Source organism: Periplaneta americana, chromosome 6 (assembly GCF_040183065.1).
Source record: "Periplaneta americana isolate PAMFEO1 chromosome 6, P.americana_PAMFEO1_priV1, whole genome shotgun sequence".
Classification (NCBI taxonomy): Eukaryota; Metazoa; Arthropoda; class Insecta; order Blattodea; family Blattidae; genus Periplaneta; species Periplaneta americana.
The window spans coordinates 134,948,912-134,969,896 of record NC_091122.1 but is presented as its reverse complement, the minus strand read 5'-3'; the positions used below and the strand labels follow the sequence as shown (position 1 = coordinate 134,969,896).

General features: G+C 36.0%; 1 protein-coding gene across 1 annotated transcript in view; it reads left to right on the top strand.

Moving 5' to 3' along the window:
• Positions 1-20,985, top strand: part of LOC138701756 (aldehyde dehydrogenase X, mitochondrial-like) — a 91,502-nt gene that overhangs the window by 39,862 nt on the left and 30,655 nt on the right. The window contains exon 2 of the mRNA XM_069828983.1: positions 19,866-19,970. Coding sequence (XP_069685084.1) covers positions 19,866-19,970 — 105 coding nt within the window. The remainder of the gene's footprint in view (positions 1-19,865; positions 19,971-20,985) is intronic.

Below are 20,985 nucleotides of genomic sequence, written 5' to 3'. Positions count from 1 at the left end.
AAACTTAAAATTTTCTTGTCATATTGTTCCGATAAGTCACTTTGATAATTGTAAGTAAATTTGTTATCTGTTCCGTCTATAACTTATCTTTTTATTGTCTAATAACAAGTTAATACATTTCATAACATTGTGCAATGCATTTGACGGAGAATGGAGACAAACGTTTTCGCTTTTACGGCATCTTCAGGTTCCAATATATAGGTTAGTTATTTTTTATCACTCATATATATATATATATATATATATATATATATATATATATACTACAAACCAGTTTCCAAGTTGTACAGTTACATTGTGTCATGTTAAACGGACAAGCATTGATATAATTTATGTAGAGGCCTAATATAAGTGCTTCGTCATAATCGTCTTGGCAGTCGTGGGTAGTTCGCTCTTTTTTTTTTTTTTTTTTTTTTTTTTTTACGAATTGTAATGAATCAACTCTTTCATGTTATTGCGTGATGTGGAACACATTTTAACAAGAAATTATCAATTTTTATTTACTTTGTATTTTAACTAAGAGACTTTGAGTACTTATTGTCTTTGCCATGATTTACAACTTAGTTGTTGGATGTTAGACCCTGAGTGAATAACATAGATGACTTGTATTCAGAATATTTTTTAAACTTGTAATATCATGGTGATGTCATAAAAACTAACGCTTGTATGTGTAAAACTTGAAAACTTTTAGAAACCATATATATTCTGTAACGCTGGACCTATGCATGATGCCTTAGACCACGACACTACTGCTAGGGAATAATAATAATAATAATAATAATAATAATAATAATAATAATAATAATAATAATAATAATTCTATTTACAGCATAGCAAGTGGTTTTCCTGCAGAATATTAGCAATTATTTTGTTTCGTCATAAGTTCCTATCCACCGTGTTTTCTTCGGTCAATCTTCTATAATCCATACTTTTTCGGACTTCATCCATTGTTCTTTAGGACTTTCCCGTCTTCTGTTACCCTCTGCTTCCCACTACATCATCATCTTTGGTGTTCTGTCACTTTTTTTCTTCTTCAGATGTCCTAACCATTTTAATATTCATATTATCATCTCTGAAATTTCTTAACATCTATAACTTATCTAATTTTTATATTAATTTCTTACTTCACTCCAACAATAATATTAGGTATGGTGGTGGTGGTAAATAATAATACTATCAGTAGCCAAGCGAGTAGAGCAACAAGTTAATATTAGGAGGTTCAATATTCTGAAATTAAAGGACGAGGAAAGTAAGCAACGTTATCAGATCGAAATTTCAAATAAGTTCCGACGTAGTTGAGAAAGAATTAGGTGTTAGTGGCGCGTGGGAAAATATCCTGTATAATATTAAAATGGATTTGAGGGAGGTGGGATATGATGTATTAATCTTGCACAGGATAGGAACCGATGGCGGGCTTATGTGAGGGCGGCAATGAACCTTCGGGTTCATTAAAAGCATTTGTAAGTAAGTAAATATCAAAATTGCAGCCGAGCAGAGCATAGGTAATTATAAAACTAAGAAAAAGAAACCGTGTTTTGATGAAGATTGTTGCACGGTAGTAGAAAGAAGGAAACGAGGAAAATTGAAATTCTTACAGGATCCAGTTGAGGCGAATAGAGATTAATTATTTCAATGAAAGACAGGAAGTAAATGGTACACTTAGGAATAAAAAGAGATATTACTTGAAGGAAAAACTGAATGAGGTAGAAACACATAGTAAGACTAAAAACATTAGAGATTTGTATAAGGGTAAAAGGAATTTAAGAACGGATATCAGTTAAGGGTAAATGTGGTCAAGGATGAAAATGGTGACTGCTTGCAGATTTTCATTCAATCCTGAACAGATGGAAGAACTATTTTTGGGCAGCTACTAAATGTACATAGGTCAAATAGAAATGATCGGGATGAAATTAAAATACAAACTGCTGAGCCATTTATATCCGAACACACGCTTTCTGAAGTCGAAATTGCTAACCTGAAACGTTACAAGTCTCTCTATCAAATTCCAGCAGAATTAATACATGAGGGTGTAAGTTCAATGTTAAAATATATATGTTACATTATAATATCTCTGCTAGTGAATGACCGTTGAATTTAAAGCGGCGTATCTTGGTCGTGGGCGTCAGAATGCTAAAAATCCAAACAAAAAAATATCTGGCTGCTTTCATTCCAATGCTCTGATCACAAGTTGCTTGAGTGTAAAGCCAGTGCTTTTTCGCACAGATTAGTACAACCTTTTGCTTTCTCTCTTTCTCCTCACCGCAAACTGACATTGCACAGAGTTAGAAATATGATGAAATATCTGTATCATTCACACAACCACTCGTCTCTGTCTGCTAGTTCAGGGAAATCAGAACACTTATGAACATTTTGAAGTTTGTAAACTCTTTGGGAGAAATGACTCAGGCTGTGTTGAGTTTTTTCGTGCTTCTTTAATGCGTAACTCTGAAATAAAGTACTTACACTTACAAATCACCTTGTATAGTTGAGTTTATAATGCCAGCAATAGAAAATTCAAATGCAAATGCGCTTTGTTCTTATTTTTCTCCATCTGTAAAACAGTGACGAAAAAGTCGTGTGTTTAAAGCTAGACTATAGGTATGTAGGATATATTAAATTAGCGAAAAGTGATATCAAGGATGCAATTAAGATGTCTTTACACGTATTAAACTAAGTTTATCTTGTTCTAACTCAACGTTTCCATTAAATTGGAATATGTATTAATTACACTAATTTTCAGTGAATTAAGTGTTCTTTTTCTTTGGTAATTTATAAATAAAAATGCGGTCATGTTCGTAATCGCTTCATATTAATGTTTCCATTTTAGAGCATACAGTATGTGAGACATCATAGAAACTATAGAAAGCATAAAAGACTCAAAGGCATTTTAAATTTTTTACATCTGTGGAAAACTTGTTAAAGTACAGTAGTTTCATAACATGTGGGTTATCTGTTTCGACGCTGCTGTGCCCTTGCGGATTCAGATACGAGAAGAGACGGTTCAATTAAGATAATAAGTATTATCTAAACTTTTGCGATGAGTCACATTTTCACTCTACTTCAGACTTGCGGTTCTTGAAATGCGGAGCGCGATATATTGCACAATATTACGCTGTGAAGTAATATAATTATGTTATTTGATTTTTGTTTCATTATCACCATAACACAACATAAATCTACATCAATCTACTCAGCATACTGCAATACACAAAGCTGTGAAAGGAATCGGTTCTTCACTGAAAACTTTTCATGATATGAATTTTTAACTTTTAAAAATTAAAGAAAATTATCAAGCAAAAATTATGATTTGTAAGAAAATTTTTATCTCATGAACCAATTCTCAAATTTAAAAAGCCATTTGCAATTTTCTTTATCATGAAATGTGAGTTCTTCACAGAAAACACATAATTTAATATCATTAAAATAAGTGAAAATTTCTAATGAACTAATGGATGAAACTTGATGACATTTTTTACTGTTATTTAAATGTACAGTCACAGCAAACCCGCCGAATTTGGAAGGAATTAATAAAAAACTGTAAAAGTTTCAAAACTCAGTCCCAGTGTTCCTGTAACTAACTACCAAATGTGAAATATAAAGTGATTTCTGCGCCACCCGGTACACAGTATGATTATGATTAGTAAATGAGTATAAATGCTGGATGAGTGTAGTATAAAATTAAAAACAAGACTAAAAAGCCCTGTAACATTTTTTTCTGAAAGTACCTGTACTTCTTTTCAGGGTCATGTCGCAATAAAATAGGCGGATGAGCAATTGGTTGTCCAGCCAGGACATTAATTCCTAGACGATATAACTGTTGACAGTTCAAGAAGATAAAATATAATTTAGTATTCACGATTGCATAAAAGACATTTTGTGTAATTCCACGAAGTGATATATTTGAAAACATTTATAAACTGTGCGGTTTAAGTAGGGCTGTACATTTTACGGTTTAGCGTTGACAGACACAGCCTAAAGGAGCGGAGCGCTCCACTATAACTCGTTGCGTGCTCCGGTGCTTCCACAGACATAAGCAAGTTCACGCTCCGATTGGACGTCTCTAGCACCACAACCGGTTTCGGAGCTTACAACTCTGACACTACTGGGATAGACATTTGTTAATTCACCCATGCTTAGCAGGGGGAAGGGCTCCAACTAGTGACAGTTAATCCTGGAAGGGGGTAAAATTTAGACAAATCGCAACGAAATGTTGAAGTAGTTACGTATGCAATAATTTATCTCGGGGAAACCCTTACTTCCACACAAATTATTGTATAGTCCTATTTGTTCTTTTCTCGTACGTAGTACATAAAACCACTAAGAAAATCTCAGATGAGATTTGAAATCGATCGCTAAAAGTGTGTGTGTGCGTGCGTGCGTGCTTTTGACTGCGTATAGAAAGTATCTTATTTTAAATGAAATTGTATTTCATATTCTCCCTCAACAAATTTACGCGTGGATACTGAATATGAACAAAAAAAGAACCCATCTTATGGAAAAAGGCTATCCAGAGATGGAAAGACACTGGGATGACTTTGCTGTAAGTTGGAATGCGTTACTCAAAGCTTAACTTGTTCAACATACAATCCCAAGCAATAACTCCTATGCTAGAGGATAGTTGGAGCACATTTTACTTTGTTCTAAACTTCTGACAATTGTACGCTGAAATCTGTAATGCAACGAAAATTCGAAGTGGACCACAAATTATAAAATTTCAGAATTGTAACGTCATCATCATAAACGTCAAGGTTTGGGCCTAATGACCCGTTCCGTCTCCAGGACTTATCTGATCTCTCCATCGTTTTCTCGGTCTTCCAAGTGTTCTTCGTCCTACTGGTTTGTATGTCCACATGCTTATTGGTAGTCGTCCGTCGTCCATTCCTTCAACGTGTCTTAACCAATTCAGTCTATAATTCTTGATTTTGTCTGTTATGCATTCAAAGTTTAATTGTTTACGGAATCTTCGTTTCGGATATGATCTAATAGTGTGTGTCCTGTTAAAGGTCTAAGGATACGCATCTCAGGGGCTTCTAGTCTTCTTTCCTGTCTTTTAGTGAGGGTCCACGTTTCCGCACCATACAACAAAATTTGTACAGCTAATGTTTTATAAAATTTTAATATCGTGTCCACTCTAGCCTTTTTAAGTGAATTTTATTCTCTGCATCACTTGATTCTATAAATGAAAGGTTGCAACCCAGGTAATTGAAGGAATTAGTTTGTTCCAATATCTTATTATCTATTAAAATCTTCGTTGTAATGTTAAACCTAAAATAAATAAATAAATAAATAAATAAATAAATAAATAAATAAATAAATAAATAAATAAATAAATAAATAAATAAATAAATAAATAAATAAATAAATAAATTCAATTAACAATTACACAGTATGCATGTAAAGTAATGTAGTTATATATGTATACAAGGTGTTTGAGGGTGAATAGTAAATATTTAGGAGGTGGTAGTATGGACTGTTAAGAGTAAAATAGTTCACATGAACATGTGTACAGTTTTCAGTGAGTGTGGATATACAGCTGTTAGGATGTTACGAATACGAATATAAAAAAAAAAAACCTTACAAAAGATATGAGAGACAAATAACATTGGTTGCATTTATTGATTGATTGGAAACGTTACAAAAGATATGAAGGAAAGTCAAATTATTTATTGATTGCATTTATTTATTATTTAAAATGAAATCAATAATTTGCAACACTTCAAGTAATTGTTCAAACATACTATGACCGACTTCACTGCACCTTACAACACTCTTAGCATATAGTACAGTAGTGGCAAAAAAAAAACCGGACCGACCCTTGTAGCTGATTTCAGAGCCTTGTTCACTCCAGAGCACAATAGGCTGGTAACTAAGACTTTCGTCGTTCGAATCCTGCCTGGGAAGGAAACTTTTTTTTGTTCCTTATTCAAATTTATTCCCAATACTTTTCGATTGCAGCGATATTTTACTACTTAATTAACTTATTATTCCCAGAACATGAATTTTACCAGCAATCGAAAAGTATTGGGAATAAATTTGAATAAGGAAGGTCGGTCCGGTTTTTTTTTGCCACTACTGTACATGAAACTCTTCTGAGGTCGCCTTGGCGTTCTTTTTATGAGGACAGCACTATTCATAATGCAAGTGATCAATTATTCGTCTCTTGTATTTATTTTTCTCTGTAAGCTTCGCTTTTCATCCACCCATAGAGAGAATATAATTAAGGACTAAGGTCCGGGGATCTTGGTGGCCAGTGAACGTGACAACCGTGGCCTACCCATCATTCAGGGAATGTTATATTTAGATGTGTCTGTTACCTAAGGGCTACAATGTGCATGGGATAGGTACCTTTTATAACGTTTACAATCAGTCAATGAAGTACAATCAATGTCATCTGTCTCCCATTCATGATTTTCGTAAGGCTTTTATGCGTAACATTCCGACAGCTATATCTCCACATCCATTGAAAATTGAACACATGTTTATCTTCTTCTTCTGCCAGATAAGGTTTAGGCCCTTTAGACCTGTTCCGAAGCTAAAAACTAGTCTGTCCATCTCCTGCGTGGACGGCCTCCTAGATTAAGACAAAAGAGAAAGGATGAGGGAGAGTTAGATTACGGTGCCCTAAAACTGGTACTTTCAGCTCAGGAAGGAAAACCCTGACAAGTATGGAGGTTGTGCTTCAGGCTGGTAACCTGTCCATGTAATAAAATTACATACTCGAAAGCTAAACAAACAATAAACCAGACTGAAGACATGTTTATAATATGTATAATTATGCATTTTTTACTCGGAATAGTCTGTACTGTCATCTTCAAAAATATTCACTGTTTATCCTGAAATATCCTTTCTCTGTGAGTGTGTGTGTATGTGTATTTTTTATATTGGGAAACAGCTTCCGTGAGCCTCAGTAATTTGTTCTTAAACCGTTTTAACATAAGTTTCGAGAGAAAATACTCTATTTTTATTATTATAAACCACAGATGGGCATCGTGCCTCACTTGAGAATTTGTGCTCACTGACCTTCACAGAGCTTATTGCTCTGAGTGACATCTTCTTCACAGTCCCCGTTCCTCCTTCACGTAGCTCCTAGGCGTGGGCAGGTTCTATATCAGTTTCATAAGCAATATCAGTGGTGGCATAATGACATTATCAAAGCAGTGTGTACGCGTTAGAAAACGATTATTTCATGAAAAATGGAAGAGGTTTTTTTGCTGTTTAGAAGGGGAGAACATACGATGTATGTTATGCTCGAAAATCCTATTAGGCATTAATAAATTTAATATACAACGACATTACTCCTTATGTCATAAAGAACATGCTGAATTAGAAGGTAAGACAAATTAAATGTTATTTTTCGTACTATTCCGAAGAAAATGTATGATCTTAACATTTGCATAGTATACTAAATACGATATTATACCTTAAACACGCTGCATTAAGAGGTACGAGGAATTAAATGTTGTTTGTACGTATTATTTCCAAAAGAAATTTATAAAAAAATATCAAATGTGCGTAGGAAACGAAATATGATTTTCTGAAATTATTTTAGGTCGAGAACGTGCAAATCTATTAAGTAATCTTGAGAAACACCAGAATATTCAAGAAAATAAACGTAGACAACGTGATGGAATATTATTGGCTAGTTAGGCAATTTCTCGCCTGTGATTTAAATCAATTCAATGGTGGTGGAGAAATAGTAAAGAGGTTTATGATTAAAGCTGCCGAATTAATTTGCCAAATTGAAAGAAAGTTTTTGAGTCTCTCACGTTAACCAAGCGCTTTCCTACTAATTCGCCACTGACCGCCTTAGCGATTACGATAAGGTGACGCAGGTTACAGTAGTTTATATTTCCCATCCTACTCTGCAGTCTCCTCTCCTAGTAAACAAACTATTTCAAATCGAGTGCCTCACGTAACCGAGAATTGTGCCCATGTATGTTTTAAACCACAGAGAAATAAGACTTTTTAATCTGTTTGTGTTGTATTTTTCGTCCCGGGATTTACGAAAATACAGTGGCTCACTGAAGGATAGTGTATAGGCCTATTTGTAACCGTATTCAGGATTTACATGTTAGATGACAAGCCTGTCATTAAATCTGGGCTCTGATTACGAAGCGAATTTTACTCTAAATTCTTGCAACGAGTTCCACTTAAAAATTAGGGACAGCTGGAAAGATGTTATCATTTTTATCGATGAACCGTGGGAGATAAAGAAACGTGTGTAACTCACAAGTCATCTTCAAGTGTCCTAGGAACACTCTTCTTATTAAGCGTGTGTAATAACGTTGTTTACTAGCTGTGATACAGCAGCTGTAGTGCTGATAGTGGTTATCAGCACAATGATTTGCATTTTGTTGTTGATCCAGACACTTCTAATTTTATCGTGAAAATATTAATTGTAGAGTCACTTCCAATGATGCAGTACGACCAGTATGTGATAGAGAGGATCGTATGTATGAAAGTATAGTATATAGGCCTACTATATTATATAATAAAATGTAAAACACGGAAAGTATAATAAGATGTTTGAAATACACTTACGCATGAAAAAGTAAAGTAAATCCGTGGCGCTATAGCCCATGAAGGACCTCACGTCCACATGCCGAAGCAGAGATGGACGATCATCCAACCAGAATGGAGGTATCGTGTGGTAAGCACGATGATCCCCCCAGCTGTTGTAGCTGGTTTTCGAAACCGGATTTTCCGCTACATATAATAAGTAATAATATATTTATTTATATATTTATTTATTTATTTATTTATTTATTTATTTATTTAATCTGGCAGAGCTAAGGCCAGTAGGCCTTCTCTTCCGCCCAGCCAGACTCTAATTCTAATTGAATACAATTGGTTACATAGTTATTTCATTAATATCTAGACCGTAAAACAACATGGAAGTAAATAATGAAAGTTGGATAAGTAATGTTAGTGTGACAATAATAAACATTGGTAAGAAATAATGATAATAATAATAATAATAATAATAATAATAATAATGAATAATTTAAATATTTATTTTGTGATATATATATGTATATATATATATATAATATATATATATATATAAGCATTAAAGATTGAGAAACCTGAAACAGCTATTATTGTTAACAAGAATTGTTAGAAAAATATTTCGTTAGTCTATTCTTAAATTGGTTTGATGTCTCACAGTCCCTGACATTACTTGGTAGGGAATTCAAAAGCCGAGGAACAGCCACAGTGAAAGAAGATGAATATGAGGATGTTCGGTGGGAGGGAATGGATAATATTGAGGAGTGTTGTGATCGTGTGTCTAGGTTATGAAGGGTGGATAAATTTTGAAAACGAGACGCAAGATCGACAGGATTGGAGAAATGCAATATGTGAAAGAGAAGGGAAAGACAGTGGATTTTCCTACGATCTTCTAGACGGAGCCAGGACAACATTTCGAGGGATGGTGTTGTGATCAGCCCGGCGAATATTGCAGACGAAACGGACGCACATATTATGAACACGTTGTAGTCTCTGCGCCGAAGTAACGCTTAGGTCAGTAAGCAGAATATCACAGTAATCGAAGTGGGGCATCACGAGTGTTTGCACTAACATTTTTTTTTTTTTCATGGAAAAGGGTAGAAAATTCTTCAATCGCCTAAACGTATCGTAGCTCCCCAAGTGCATTCACGATGCTGGGTGAGCACCGGCCCCATACACTGGCCGAAATTTCATGAGAAAATTTCTTCCCCCATGAGGACTCGAACCAGCGCGCATTCCGTAACGCAAGTTCTAGGCAGGATGCCTTAGACCACGACGCCACGGCGCGGGACACACTTACACATAGTCACCTTAATATACAACGTAACTCTCCACAGATACATATTATGCATAGCGTGGCCCACCGAAGTGGTGTGTAACTTGAAAATGGGTAACAGTCCCGACATCTATCCGCAATATGCCGAACCCGAATCACGCAAGTGAAGTGGGTAGGCATTTGACACACTCTATCTCTCTCTCTCTCATGTACTATTTCCTATAGTTTACAACTTTATGTATAGGCCTAATGTTGGTTTCTTTGTCTTCTTTATCAATACATTTGCTGATTTGTTAACATTGTACTTATTTTTTAAATATCTATAGTCTTTTCCTTTCCAATACTTATAGAGCCTATTTTATGTTTTATAAAACCTAAATGAAATAATGAAAGAAAGCTTATTTTAGGCACCTAAAACATTTTTAGGACCTAAAAATCCGCGGTCTACTATGAGGTTGTAGAGTGAACAATACATAGAAAGCAACAATTTGATCAGGCGGAAAATTGTTCCAATTCAGAGAACTACGGAAAATGTTTCTCCTCACATCACCACAATAGAGTTACACATTAAAAATAATTTCGTCATATAATTCACTGATAGGATTCGTTTAGCAAAAGCAATAGTTGCACTTATAATCCTAATGAGTTTATCTTATTTATGTTATCATTGCCTGTTTATCATGAATTTCAGTTGTGTCACAAGAGAAATTTTGATGATGGTGATGATAAAGTTTTGAAAAGAGAATATGAGGAAGTGAAACAAAGAGAAGCTAAAGAGAAAAATAATGAAGACGAATAAAATTTTAGACTCTATTTAAAATTGATAAAGTACTGAATTAACAATTTTCCGTGTACCTACACATTTTGTTCCATTTTTAATCTTCTGTAGGTACGAGTGCAGCTACATTGAATGGCTTTTTCAGAACCATTAATGTGATTGAAGCTCTTGACTGACGTGACATGTTGCATAATTTTTGTATAACGGTAAAGTTAGTTTGTCATAATCTCGTGGATGAGGGGAAATTCATGAAAACGAGCTACTTTGAAAAAGAAAGTGATTAAAACATCGAATAGAATCCATATACACTTCTTCAGCTAGACTTGGCAATGTTCCCTCCTAGTGTAACCCTGACCTTGAATCTCATTTCGCACATGGGCGTCATTTTGTCGCTCATCTCAAGGCCGCTGTTTTACTTCATGCGTCGACACTATAAACACTGGTGATGTACTGTCCACATTTCGTGAACAGACTACGATATGGAGAACAGTGTTGCCAACTGTAATGTACGCACAGTCGCCAAAAAGTAGTTCAAAAGTCGCTGTATTCCGTATTATATCAATAGAGAAAGTTTTACTTTTGTCGCTATAGAGTGGTGAAAATGGCGCTAAATTCTTATTTAAGCAACGGAAAAGTTAAAACAAAAATTGTCGCAAAGAACGGTTAAAAATCGCCAGATTTTTGTCGCTAAATTGGCAACACTGATGGGTCCATCGCTGTGGAGTAACGGTAGCATGCCTGACCGTGAAACGAACGGACCCGGGTTCAAATTCTGGTTGGGACTACCTAGTTGAGGTTTTCTTCCGGGGGTTTTTCCTCAATCCATTAAGAGCATTCGGCGCTGAACCTTGGACTTATTTCGCTGGAATTATCATTTCAATCAGACGCTAGATAACCATAGTAGTTGATAAAGCGTCGTGAAATAACCAATAAAAAACACTAATGGGGAGAAAAGGCCTATGAGCAGTGCTGCCGACACAAAGTTGAAATGTCGCCACGGCCTTGACAAAATTCCGTTACGTTCCGCTACACAAGTAAAAATAATGTGCAAAATAATCAAAACATACCTTTCACGATGCTTTATTTGTTAGAGAAGGTGAAACTTGAAAGTATGTATTATGATATTGACACCATTCGTAACGTCGTTATCGTTGTTGATTATGTTGATTTACAGTACTTATTCATGGTTATCGGTCTAAGGGCAGGGTTTTCACTGCAAACCATTCTCCAATTTTCACAATTTTCCGTGTTTCTCTTAGTCTCCGTTACACAGATTCAGTGGCGTGGGCCTACGCAGAATTTTGTCAAGGGGGAGGTAATTATTAAAACTGTTTACATTATAAATTATCGATATTTAATATTTTGTGTATCATTATTATCATCATTATTATTATTATTATTATTATTATTATTATTATTATTATTATTATTATCAGCTGAGTTTTAACAGGGGGGTGTGAAGCTAGTTCCGGGAAGAACGTTAGACATATCAGAGAACTCGGAACGATAATGTGACGTTTATGTTAAAATATGAACTGTCAAATGCACAAAACGTTAAACTGGCGTTTCATAACAAAGTCAGAACTCGAACTAACGAACGGGGGAATACCACTCTTAAAATGAGTTCAAAATCGACTATGCGTAATATTTAACATCTGCACTGCAGGACTGTCAAAACAACTTTTTCGATATGTTTCACAAATTAAATTAATTTCATATTGTGTCGGCTTCATTTTATTACAAGGTCTGTACTAGGCGGAGGTCTCTCTAAAATAAAGATAGCATTGTTATAATTCGTCCCGCGCCGAGGCGTTGTGGTCTAAGGCATCCTGCCTAGGACTCGCGTTACGGAATACGCGCTGGTTCGAGTCCTCATGGGGGAAGAAATTTTATCATGAAATTTCGGCTGGTGTATGGGACCGGTGCCCACCCAGCATCGTGATACACTTGGGGAGCTATGATAGGTACCGAAATCCGATTGCGAAAACTAGCTATAACGGCTGGGAGGATCATCGTGCTAACCACACGATACCTTCGGATGATCGTCCACGTCTGCTTCGGCATGTGAACGTGAGGCCAGCAGCAGGCTGGTCAGTGTGAGCCCTTCAAGGGCTGTGGGGCCACGGATGATGATGATTATTATTATTATTATTATTATTATTATTATTATTATTATTATTATTATTAACTGCACGCATTGTATTCTTCACCTGACATAATTAGGAACTTAAAATCCAGACGTTTGAGATGGGCAGGGCATGTAGCACGTATGGGCGAATCCAGAAATGCATATAGTGTGTTAGTTGGGAGACCGGAGGGAAAAAGATCTTTAGGGAGGCCGAGACGTAGATGGGAGGATAATATTAAAATGGATTTGAGGGAGGTGGGGTATGATAGAGAGTGGATTAATCTTGCACAGGATAGGGACCGATGGCGGGCTTATGTGAGGGCGGCAATGAACCTTCGGGTTCCTTAAAAGCCATTTGTAAGTAATTATTATTATTATTATTATTATTATTATTATTATTATTATTATTATTATTGTTATTCGAACGTACCGCAGCACCAAGCATAAGGATTATATTGAAGGAGGAGTAGGACGACTATGCCTTATGTCGATGTTATTTTGTTAGGACATACTCTGACAGTGAAAATTTTGAGAAGGGGAAACGATTATGGAATATATATATATATATATATATATATATATATATTCAAATCTAAATATGTCATTTTTTCAAAAAAGTTCAAGGAGGGGAGGTTCAAACCCGGTAACCCCCACATTGCGTACGCTCCCGCAATATTTTATTGAATTTTCTTGTTTGAAATATGTCAAAGAATAACCCCCTGAAATTACTGACTCTTACGGTCCATTCTGTTTATAGCTCCTGGAGATATCTCCTTTTTGTAACGAAACAATTGGGAGCTCAGCTTCAATTCCACTGCAGATTACTACCAAATGCTCGAAATCACACCGTTCCTGCACTAAAAGGACGGGCATATTTTGTAACGTATGAAAGGAGCAAAACATTAATTTCACCTAAAAGTGGAGTCCTCCCCTTTTGCAGGGAGCCCTTCAATTATTAGTCCCTGGAGGGCTCAGTTTACGATTTTCTGCCAAGCAGTTTTTCTCAAGCACTTAACTATTGTTACATAAGAACATGCATTAAGAGAAATGTTAATAGCTACTTCTTAGTAGGGTTACCATGAGAAGAAATTCTATAGGAGGACATGGAATCTAAAATAAGAGGACACTGCTAAAAAAGGAGGACTTTTTAAAAATTGGTATGAACAAAATTAAAGATAAAAACAATGGCTCACCTTAGTTTTCTCACTAGTTGCTGGATCAGTATTACATCTGTACCCTACTTATCGGTGGAGCCCACTTTGTGCACAAGAGCCTGAAGGGACAAACTTATATTTTGTAACATATAACTATGGAACTGTTCACAGGACATGTCCTTGAAATTATATTTCATCATGATGATACCTCTGACTGTCTCCGTTAGCATGCGATTTCGTTCCTTTGTCCATTGAGCAGATATTAGGGAAAATACTCTCTCAGCACTTCCATTGTGACTTGGGATAAATAAATAGAATTGACATATTTTTAAGAGTTCTGAGAAAGTTTCAATGCTTACAGAACTACTGCAATTGAAGAATTTGCACCATTTTTATCTAAAGTTAAATCTTTGTCCAAATTAACTTGATTGGCATATTTTTGTACATTGCAGAATAAAATTGATGAAATAACTTAGAATCATGAATAGTGACATTTTTAGAGTGTAAAAATTCAATGCATGTCAATAGGTCATCATATTTTGTTTTTTTTTATGTGCTCCAGCTTCAACCATTGAAAGCAGTTAAATTCTTTCATAGGTTTTCATAATTTGTTCAGATATTCTATGCATAATATCACACATTATTCAATATTAATATTAATTCTAGTTGAAATGCTAAATGCCGGACATTTCAATTTTTTTTAAATGCCTGCCGGACAGGATAAAATGATTAAAAAAGAGGACATGTCCTCCTTTTTCCGGACGGATGGTAATCCTACTTCTTAGTCAGTTTTTAAAAGGAAAGCAAAACAACTAAGTATATAATAATTGACTTATTTTATTACCTATAATATTGGCTACCAACACTGGGGTTCATTGCCCTGTTGAGCTAAGAGAGAGACGGTCAACGGTAGTTTGTGTGCTGATGTAGCAATTTGCACTCCCTCTCATTCATTACAATTTCTTGCACAGCAACAGTCTGACCTTGACGGCTTATCGGGACGATGACGATGGGAGGAATTTGTTTATGAAGATGTTGCGTAACGTCTGGGGGCCACACCCTTCTCATCAGAGCGAAGAGCCAGTTCAGAAGATCAATTAAAAATAATCATTACTTAACCGAGCTTTGTACCTAATAGTAAATCTCGAAGAAATTTGAATTTCTTTTTGAGAAGAATTAATAATATTTTTATTCTCGACCATGCCGAAATGTAGTAATTATACACCTGGTAGCAGTCCTTTAATGCATGTCATTAAAGTACACCTACTCATTAAAGTACAGGTGTTCAGCCAATGACAACTCAGCTTACAGGTGTTCAGCCAATGACAAGTCAGCTTTGTACCGTTATAAAACCGCAAGTATCGATTATTCTCGGATATGCAATCGAAAGAGAATTAGCGAAAAGTCACAGAGGCTGGAAATCCAATACTGTCGCAGAAGGTTATGTTCTGTTACTATAATATTTAGCGTTAATTGTAAATAATATTCAAATAAATTCAATTTGTCATCTCGTTTTTCAATGTCGAATTCAATAATCAAGGTGATATCAAGTTTAACGGGATTACATCAAGGTCAATGACATTATTGTTCCTCGGAAAAAATCAATACTTTCGCGTCTGCGCACATCTCACAATTCACGACCTAGAACAAGGTCACTTCCGATCTTGTCAGATACAAATAAAATGTATACATCTGAATAATTTCAAGTTAGAAATATGGTCGAGCATAAAAAGTCGTATGAAACTCGCCTATAATGGTAATTAAGAAGCTCGTATGAAAATTATGAAACTCTCTTGCGCTCGTTTCATAAACATCCATACTCGCTTCTTAATTACTATCATTATAGGCTCGTTGCATAATGTACTATTATTATAACAGCTATTCTAAATGCATCGTCATCCGTTATTTAGTAACATGGCTAGGCTTAAAAGATGTCTGTCCAAACTTCAGTATTAAAGAAATACAGTTACTGTTAACCAGATTTTGAAAAATAATAAAAACAGGACATTTTATCTGGAAAAGTAAAAAAAGTAGGATGTGAGAACGTAACGCGTGATATGATGCTTATGTTCAATATTTTATAAGGTAAATTGCTGCTCTTCTGCCGTATGAGTAAGAATTTTTTACGTGGGAGGGAACCAACCTGTCACACAACCCCCAACTTGGAGGACCAGAGTTTGATTTCGGGGTTGTCCTTCCCCTAGACAGGTTGCCTTCTCTGCAGCTAATGAACCCTGTCCACCTCGTAACCCTGGGAGGGGTCCTGACCAGGTACTAGAGATGAACAACGATCGAGAAAGCAGCGCCCGCAAAGCCGAAATCCCGCACGACAATATTGAGTACATCGCGTCGTTCACGTAAAGACTGCTTGTGAGTGTTTCAAGACGTCGAGATTGATCACTCCCGAAGTCCCGAACATGTCAAGCAGCCTTGAATCGCCACAGTTGTTTATAGGCTACCTGACTGTACTTTTATCTACTGTACTTTGACAACTGTTATATATGTATAAAAATCAAGTAGCCTACTTGAAACATCCTCTAGCTTTCAGTGTATAATAATCCGTTCCCCAGTCTTTATTTAATTACTAGGCCCTTATTAAAAGACTAAGAATTTTTCTTTTCATATGTTTGAGATAAAGTGTGCAATCTCAAGTAAAAAGATATTAACGTTATGTTTTATGTTTCTTAGAAATGCAGATTTATTTGAGAATTGTTTTTTTTTTTTTTTCTATTTATATTACCATAGGTGATATCATATAATAGAACCAGAACATTTTGATAACTAAGATACTGTTATGTTTTGTCTTTTTATCTTGTTGTCTCATTTAAACATTTATGATGTTATTTATTTCAATGATATATGTTATTCAAAGTTACGAAATCTTTCCACGCCGACCAAATGCTATTTCGAGAATGATGAGCGAGACTCGAAGCGCACGAGAATGACGAGACGAGACTCGAAAGACAAATGCAGCGAACACAGCGAGCGAGAGCGGCAGTTTTGTTCATCTCTACCAGGTACTACTCACCGGGCCAGTGGAACCTGGGGCTCACAAAAGGTTAAGGGTGGCCACATCCTGGGACAGGCTCACTCCTAACGGAGTATCCTGCCCTGTTACCCTTACGGACCGGAATCAGTCCACTTTGAATTAGATGATGATGATGATGATGATGATGATGATGATGATGATGATGATGATGATGATGATGATGATGATGATATGAGGTAAATTGTTAGTTTTAACCAGTGGTTTTTTTTTTCCTGGCGGAACGTGCCGTTCTGGCACCTTTTTGTTCTATTTTTCATTACAGAACCGAAAAATCTATTAACACCGCCTACTTGAATGTATCCATGCATCCGATGGTGCTTATACTGCCTGCTCATTCAGTGATCAAAAACATGTAACTTGACCTTATACAGTATATTATGCCTATATTCACAAGTGACTTCACTGACCATTAGGAGCTGCCATCTAGCGACAATTTTTTTCAATTCAATGGGTTGCTCAATTTATGAAAGCTGCTATGTCACAGAATTACGTAAAAACAATTTCCAAGTTAAAATGGCAAATTAACTACTACCGGTAGTAGGAGATTTTATGGAACTTGCAAGGTTAAGTTAGACCGCAAAACACCTGGTTGCAAGACATAAATAAAGCGTTGGGAGAGGAAGGATTGGAAGAACGGGATTGGGAAGATAGAGAGAATTGGAGAAAAAAATAAGAACGTAGGACATTGATCACAGGAAGATGTGATATTACATTGTAAACCTGTTTGTAATAATAATAATAATAATAATAATAATAATAATAATAATAATAATAAAATTTCGTGAAGTTTTAATTTTAATTATTGTTAATATGTGTGGTTAAAATGTATGTATATCCCTTTGCCATTAGAATGTTACATGCTATAATTTACCCAGGATGCATTTTTTTAAAGAAATATCACTTGTACCCCTTTGCTTCTAACCCCCTGATATAACTTTAAATGTCGCTAATGATGTCGTACAGTGCCTCCAGCGATCTCCGTCCTGCTTTTTTTTTATGGATCTGAAATCTCCCAATTTTTCACCCTCGAACTAGTGAAATAATCTCTCGTTGCTTCGTTTATTTACCAGAATGTAGGATCATCGCTAACCTTACTTTCATTAAGTGTACACTGATCGATAGTGGTATTAATTTCATTTCCATTATCGTAATTAGTTGTTCCTTTCGCTCCAGTCATTAGACCAATTACGTCAATTGACGATAGATGGTTGTCTAAGAAGTATGGAGTTGTAGGTTCGTAGATAACGCATTTTTCGTTATGAACGTCATTGGACTGATGTTCGGGCACCTCAGTACTTCTGGGGCCAAATAGAATTATTAGGGCTGAAAAAAGTAAGCTGCATCGTACGTAGAACTCTGTGTTTACAAAATACTTGTGTGCACGCTTGGCTATGGTCCGTCTCAGGAATCTGTGGAGTAATTTTGCGCATATGAGAGCGAAGTCTATCTGTGCCGGAGTGTATTGCGGGCAGCATCAGCTCGAGTCCGCTAAGGGGTAAGATGCTCATGGTAGAAGGCAGACTAGAGTTCAGATAGAAATTATCCCCTCCTGCAAGCGATTGCTCGCTTCGTTCAAACAATGTCCTCCCCCAGAGCAGTCTCATTGGCCCTAGCCCTCCCACATACCACTTGCTCAGATGTCTTATTTCGTCTTTATACTCCACAGATCCTGGGACGAACCATAGTTACGGTAGCTGCTGTTTGTACAGTCCGCTCGGTATGAATGAACTCATAGTAGGATTACTTATGTTTCAAATTAATAAGCTCGGAACAAATATTACATTTACAAAAAATATAATTTTCATCAATTAAGTCAAACACATTTTCCCCATATTCTGAATTCAGTCGCCTTATTGTCTGTTCTTTGTTGGATTTTTGTTTCGGCATTCTGATACAACCTAACTTAAGCAGGTCTACTGTTGAGGAGAGTCGGATGTTCACTCTCTCTGCTCCTTACAGACAGTAGACACACCCGGCATCGGGACGCATTTTGTAAAAAATGTATATAGAAATTATTTAGTACCCTGATACCAATACTTTTCTTCAGCCCTAATAGCCTAATTATGCAAATGCTGGAAACTGTTGTTAGTTCAGAAAGTCAACCAACAATGGAAAAGTTTTGACAGTACAGTATAGAATAGGATATCAACAATGCAAGAAGAAAAATATTGAACATAAATAAGTTCGTAACTATAAAGACCAGTAATTACATTTTTCTAACCAAACGGAATTCTTAAATTTCAGGTATTTAATCATTAAATTGTCAGTGGTAGCATACAGTAGGTGTTGTTTTGCTTTCAGAGAAGATGAGTTGCCGTGTAACAATTCAGAGACTTTTTTATCTTGTACGGAGGAGGGACCCGAAGGCTTTAACTGTAGCTTGAGGCTTATTGTGCTTACCACTCCTATTCTGTGAATGATTGGGTAGCCGAACGGCCGCGCTCTTGTACAAATATAGCACGCCGTACAGTGAACTTAACCCGGGCTATTGTATGGATAATGATGCTGATGCTGATGATGATGATGATGATGATGATGATGATGATGATGATGATGATGGGTGAATTAATGATGGCGAAATGAGTCCTAGGTCCAACGCCGAAAGTTACCCAGCAATTATGTTTCAATTGGTTGAAGAAAAGTTCCGGAGAAAAACCCCAACCAGGATTTGAACTCGGGGCCGCTCGTTTCACGGTCAAACGTGCTAACCATTACTCGACAGCGGTGGACTATTCAGAGACTTACATAACTTTTTTCTAAGACTGTACATATTGTACAATAGTGTAATATATGTATTATGTCCTACAGTAATGTAAGGCGCAAATATTTTGCAAAAAGACGTGTATTTTGTATCCTCTTGTAATTTCAAGTGAAAGACTGTGGCAATGGGTGTCTATAGTTGGTACGGTAATAGTAAACATGAATTCATTTGTTGCTGTTTATTTATGTTGAACAATTTTGTTTCTTTTCAGTTGTTCATCAACAATAAATTTGTGGACTCTGTATCTGGAAAAACTTTCCCAACAGTGAACCCAACTACAGGAAAGAAGATCATAGACATTGCTGAGGGAGATAAGGTAGGCAAATAGTCATATACTGTTGGTAAATATAAATGCTACTTTCACGAGTAAGAAAATACTGTCACTTGATACAGACATTCGCCAGGGTCCAGTAAGTGTAACCTGTCTAGATCTCGAATATATTTATTAATAATAAATGCAGAAAATCAAATTCTAGTAAGTTAAAATGTTCCAGAATTTGCACTATAACTATGTAGTTTAAATCAGTATGTTTGTAATACGAGCGTTTGTTTCGGATCTGGGCCGAGAAAGAGGGCTGAATCATAGTCGGTTGATGTCACGCCACCTCAAGGCCACGTAATGTACATGTACGTTGCAGTTCATTTCCGTAGTTGCATTCATCGTGCAGTGTGATAAGCAGCGACAGGCAATGTATGAAATTTCATATTATAAAAAATTCCTGCGGTATAGGAACAAGATTTTTCAAGATTCCCGATGTGTAGAAGGTAATTCACGCTAAAAATTTCCATATTTCACAATGTTTTGGTAAAATTTTCATATTTAATTAAAAGGTCTTTTTTTTTTCACATATTTCACTATTTTCCCTTTCCATTCGTATTTCTGTAACACTTTCCACATATAAAGAGGCAATAGAGATGCTTTCAAAAACCCAAGTCACACATTCCACCAACATTCCGAGATTCCCAAGAGCAAGAGAACACGGGTTTAAACTATCAATAAAATTATGCTGTCTGCTTAATCTCTCCTCTTTTTACAATATTTTTGATTGTAAAAAATAAATTTAATTTACGAAAAATGTAACCTTTTGCTAGAAAATGTAGGAAAGTTAATCATTATACAGTGCGTCTAGAAGTAGAGTGGACAGTATCTGACAGGTGCGACAACTCTCGCCCAGTCCAAGGTCGCCTCCATTGCAGCCCACTACGTATGTAGTATACGCAACAAGAGAAAATTATTGACACTTCCATCCAGCAAAGATGGTGGAAGAGGGGTTACCATTGCCAACGGCCAAACTGACGAACGAGGGCCTGAGAAGCACGCTGTTTCTAAG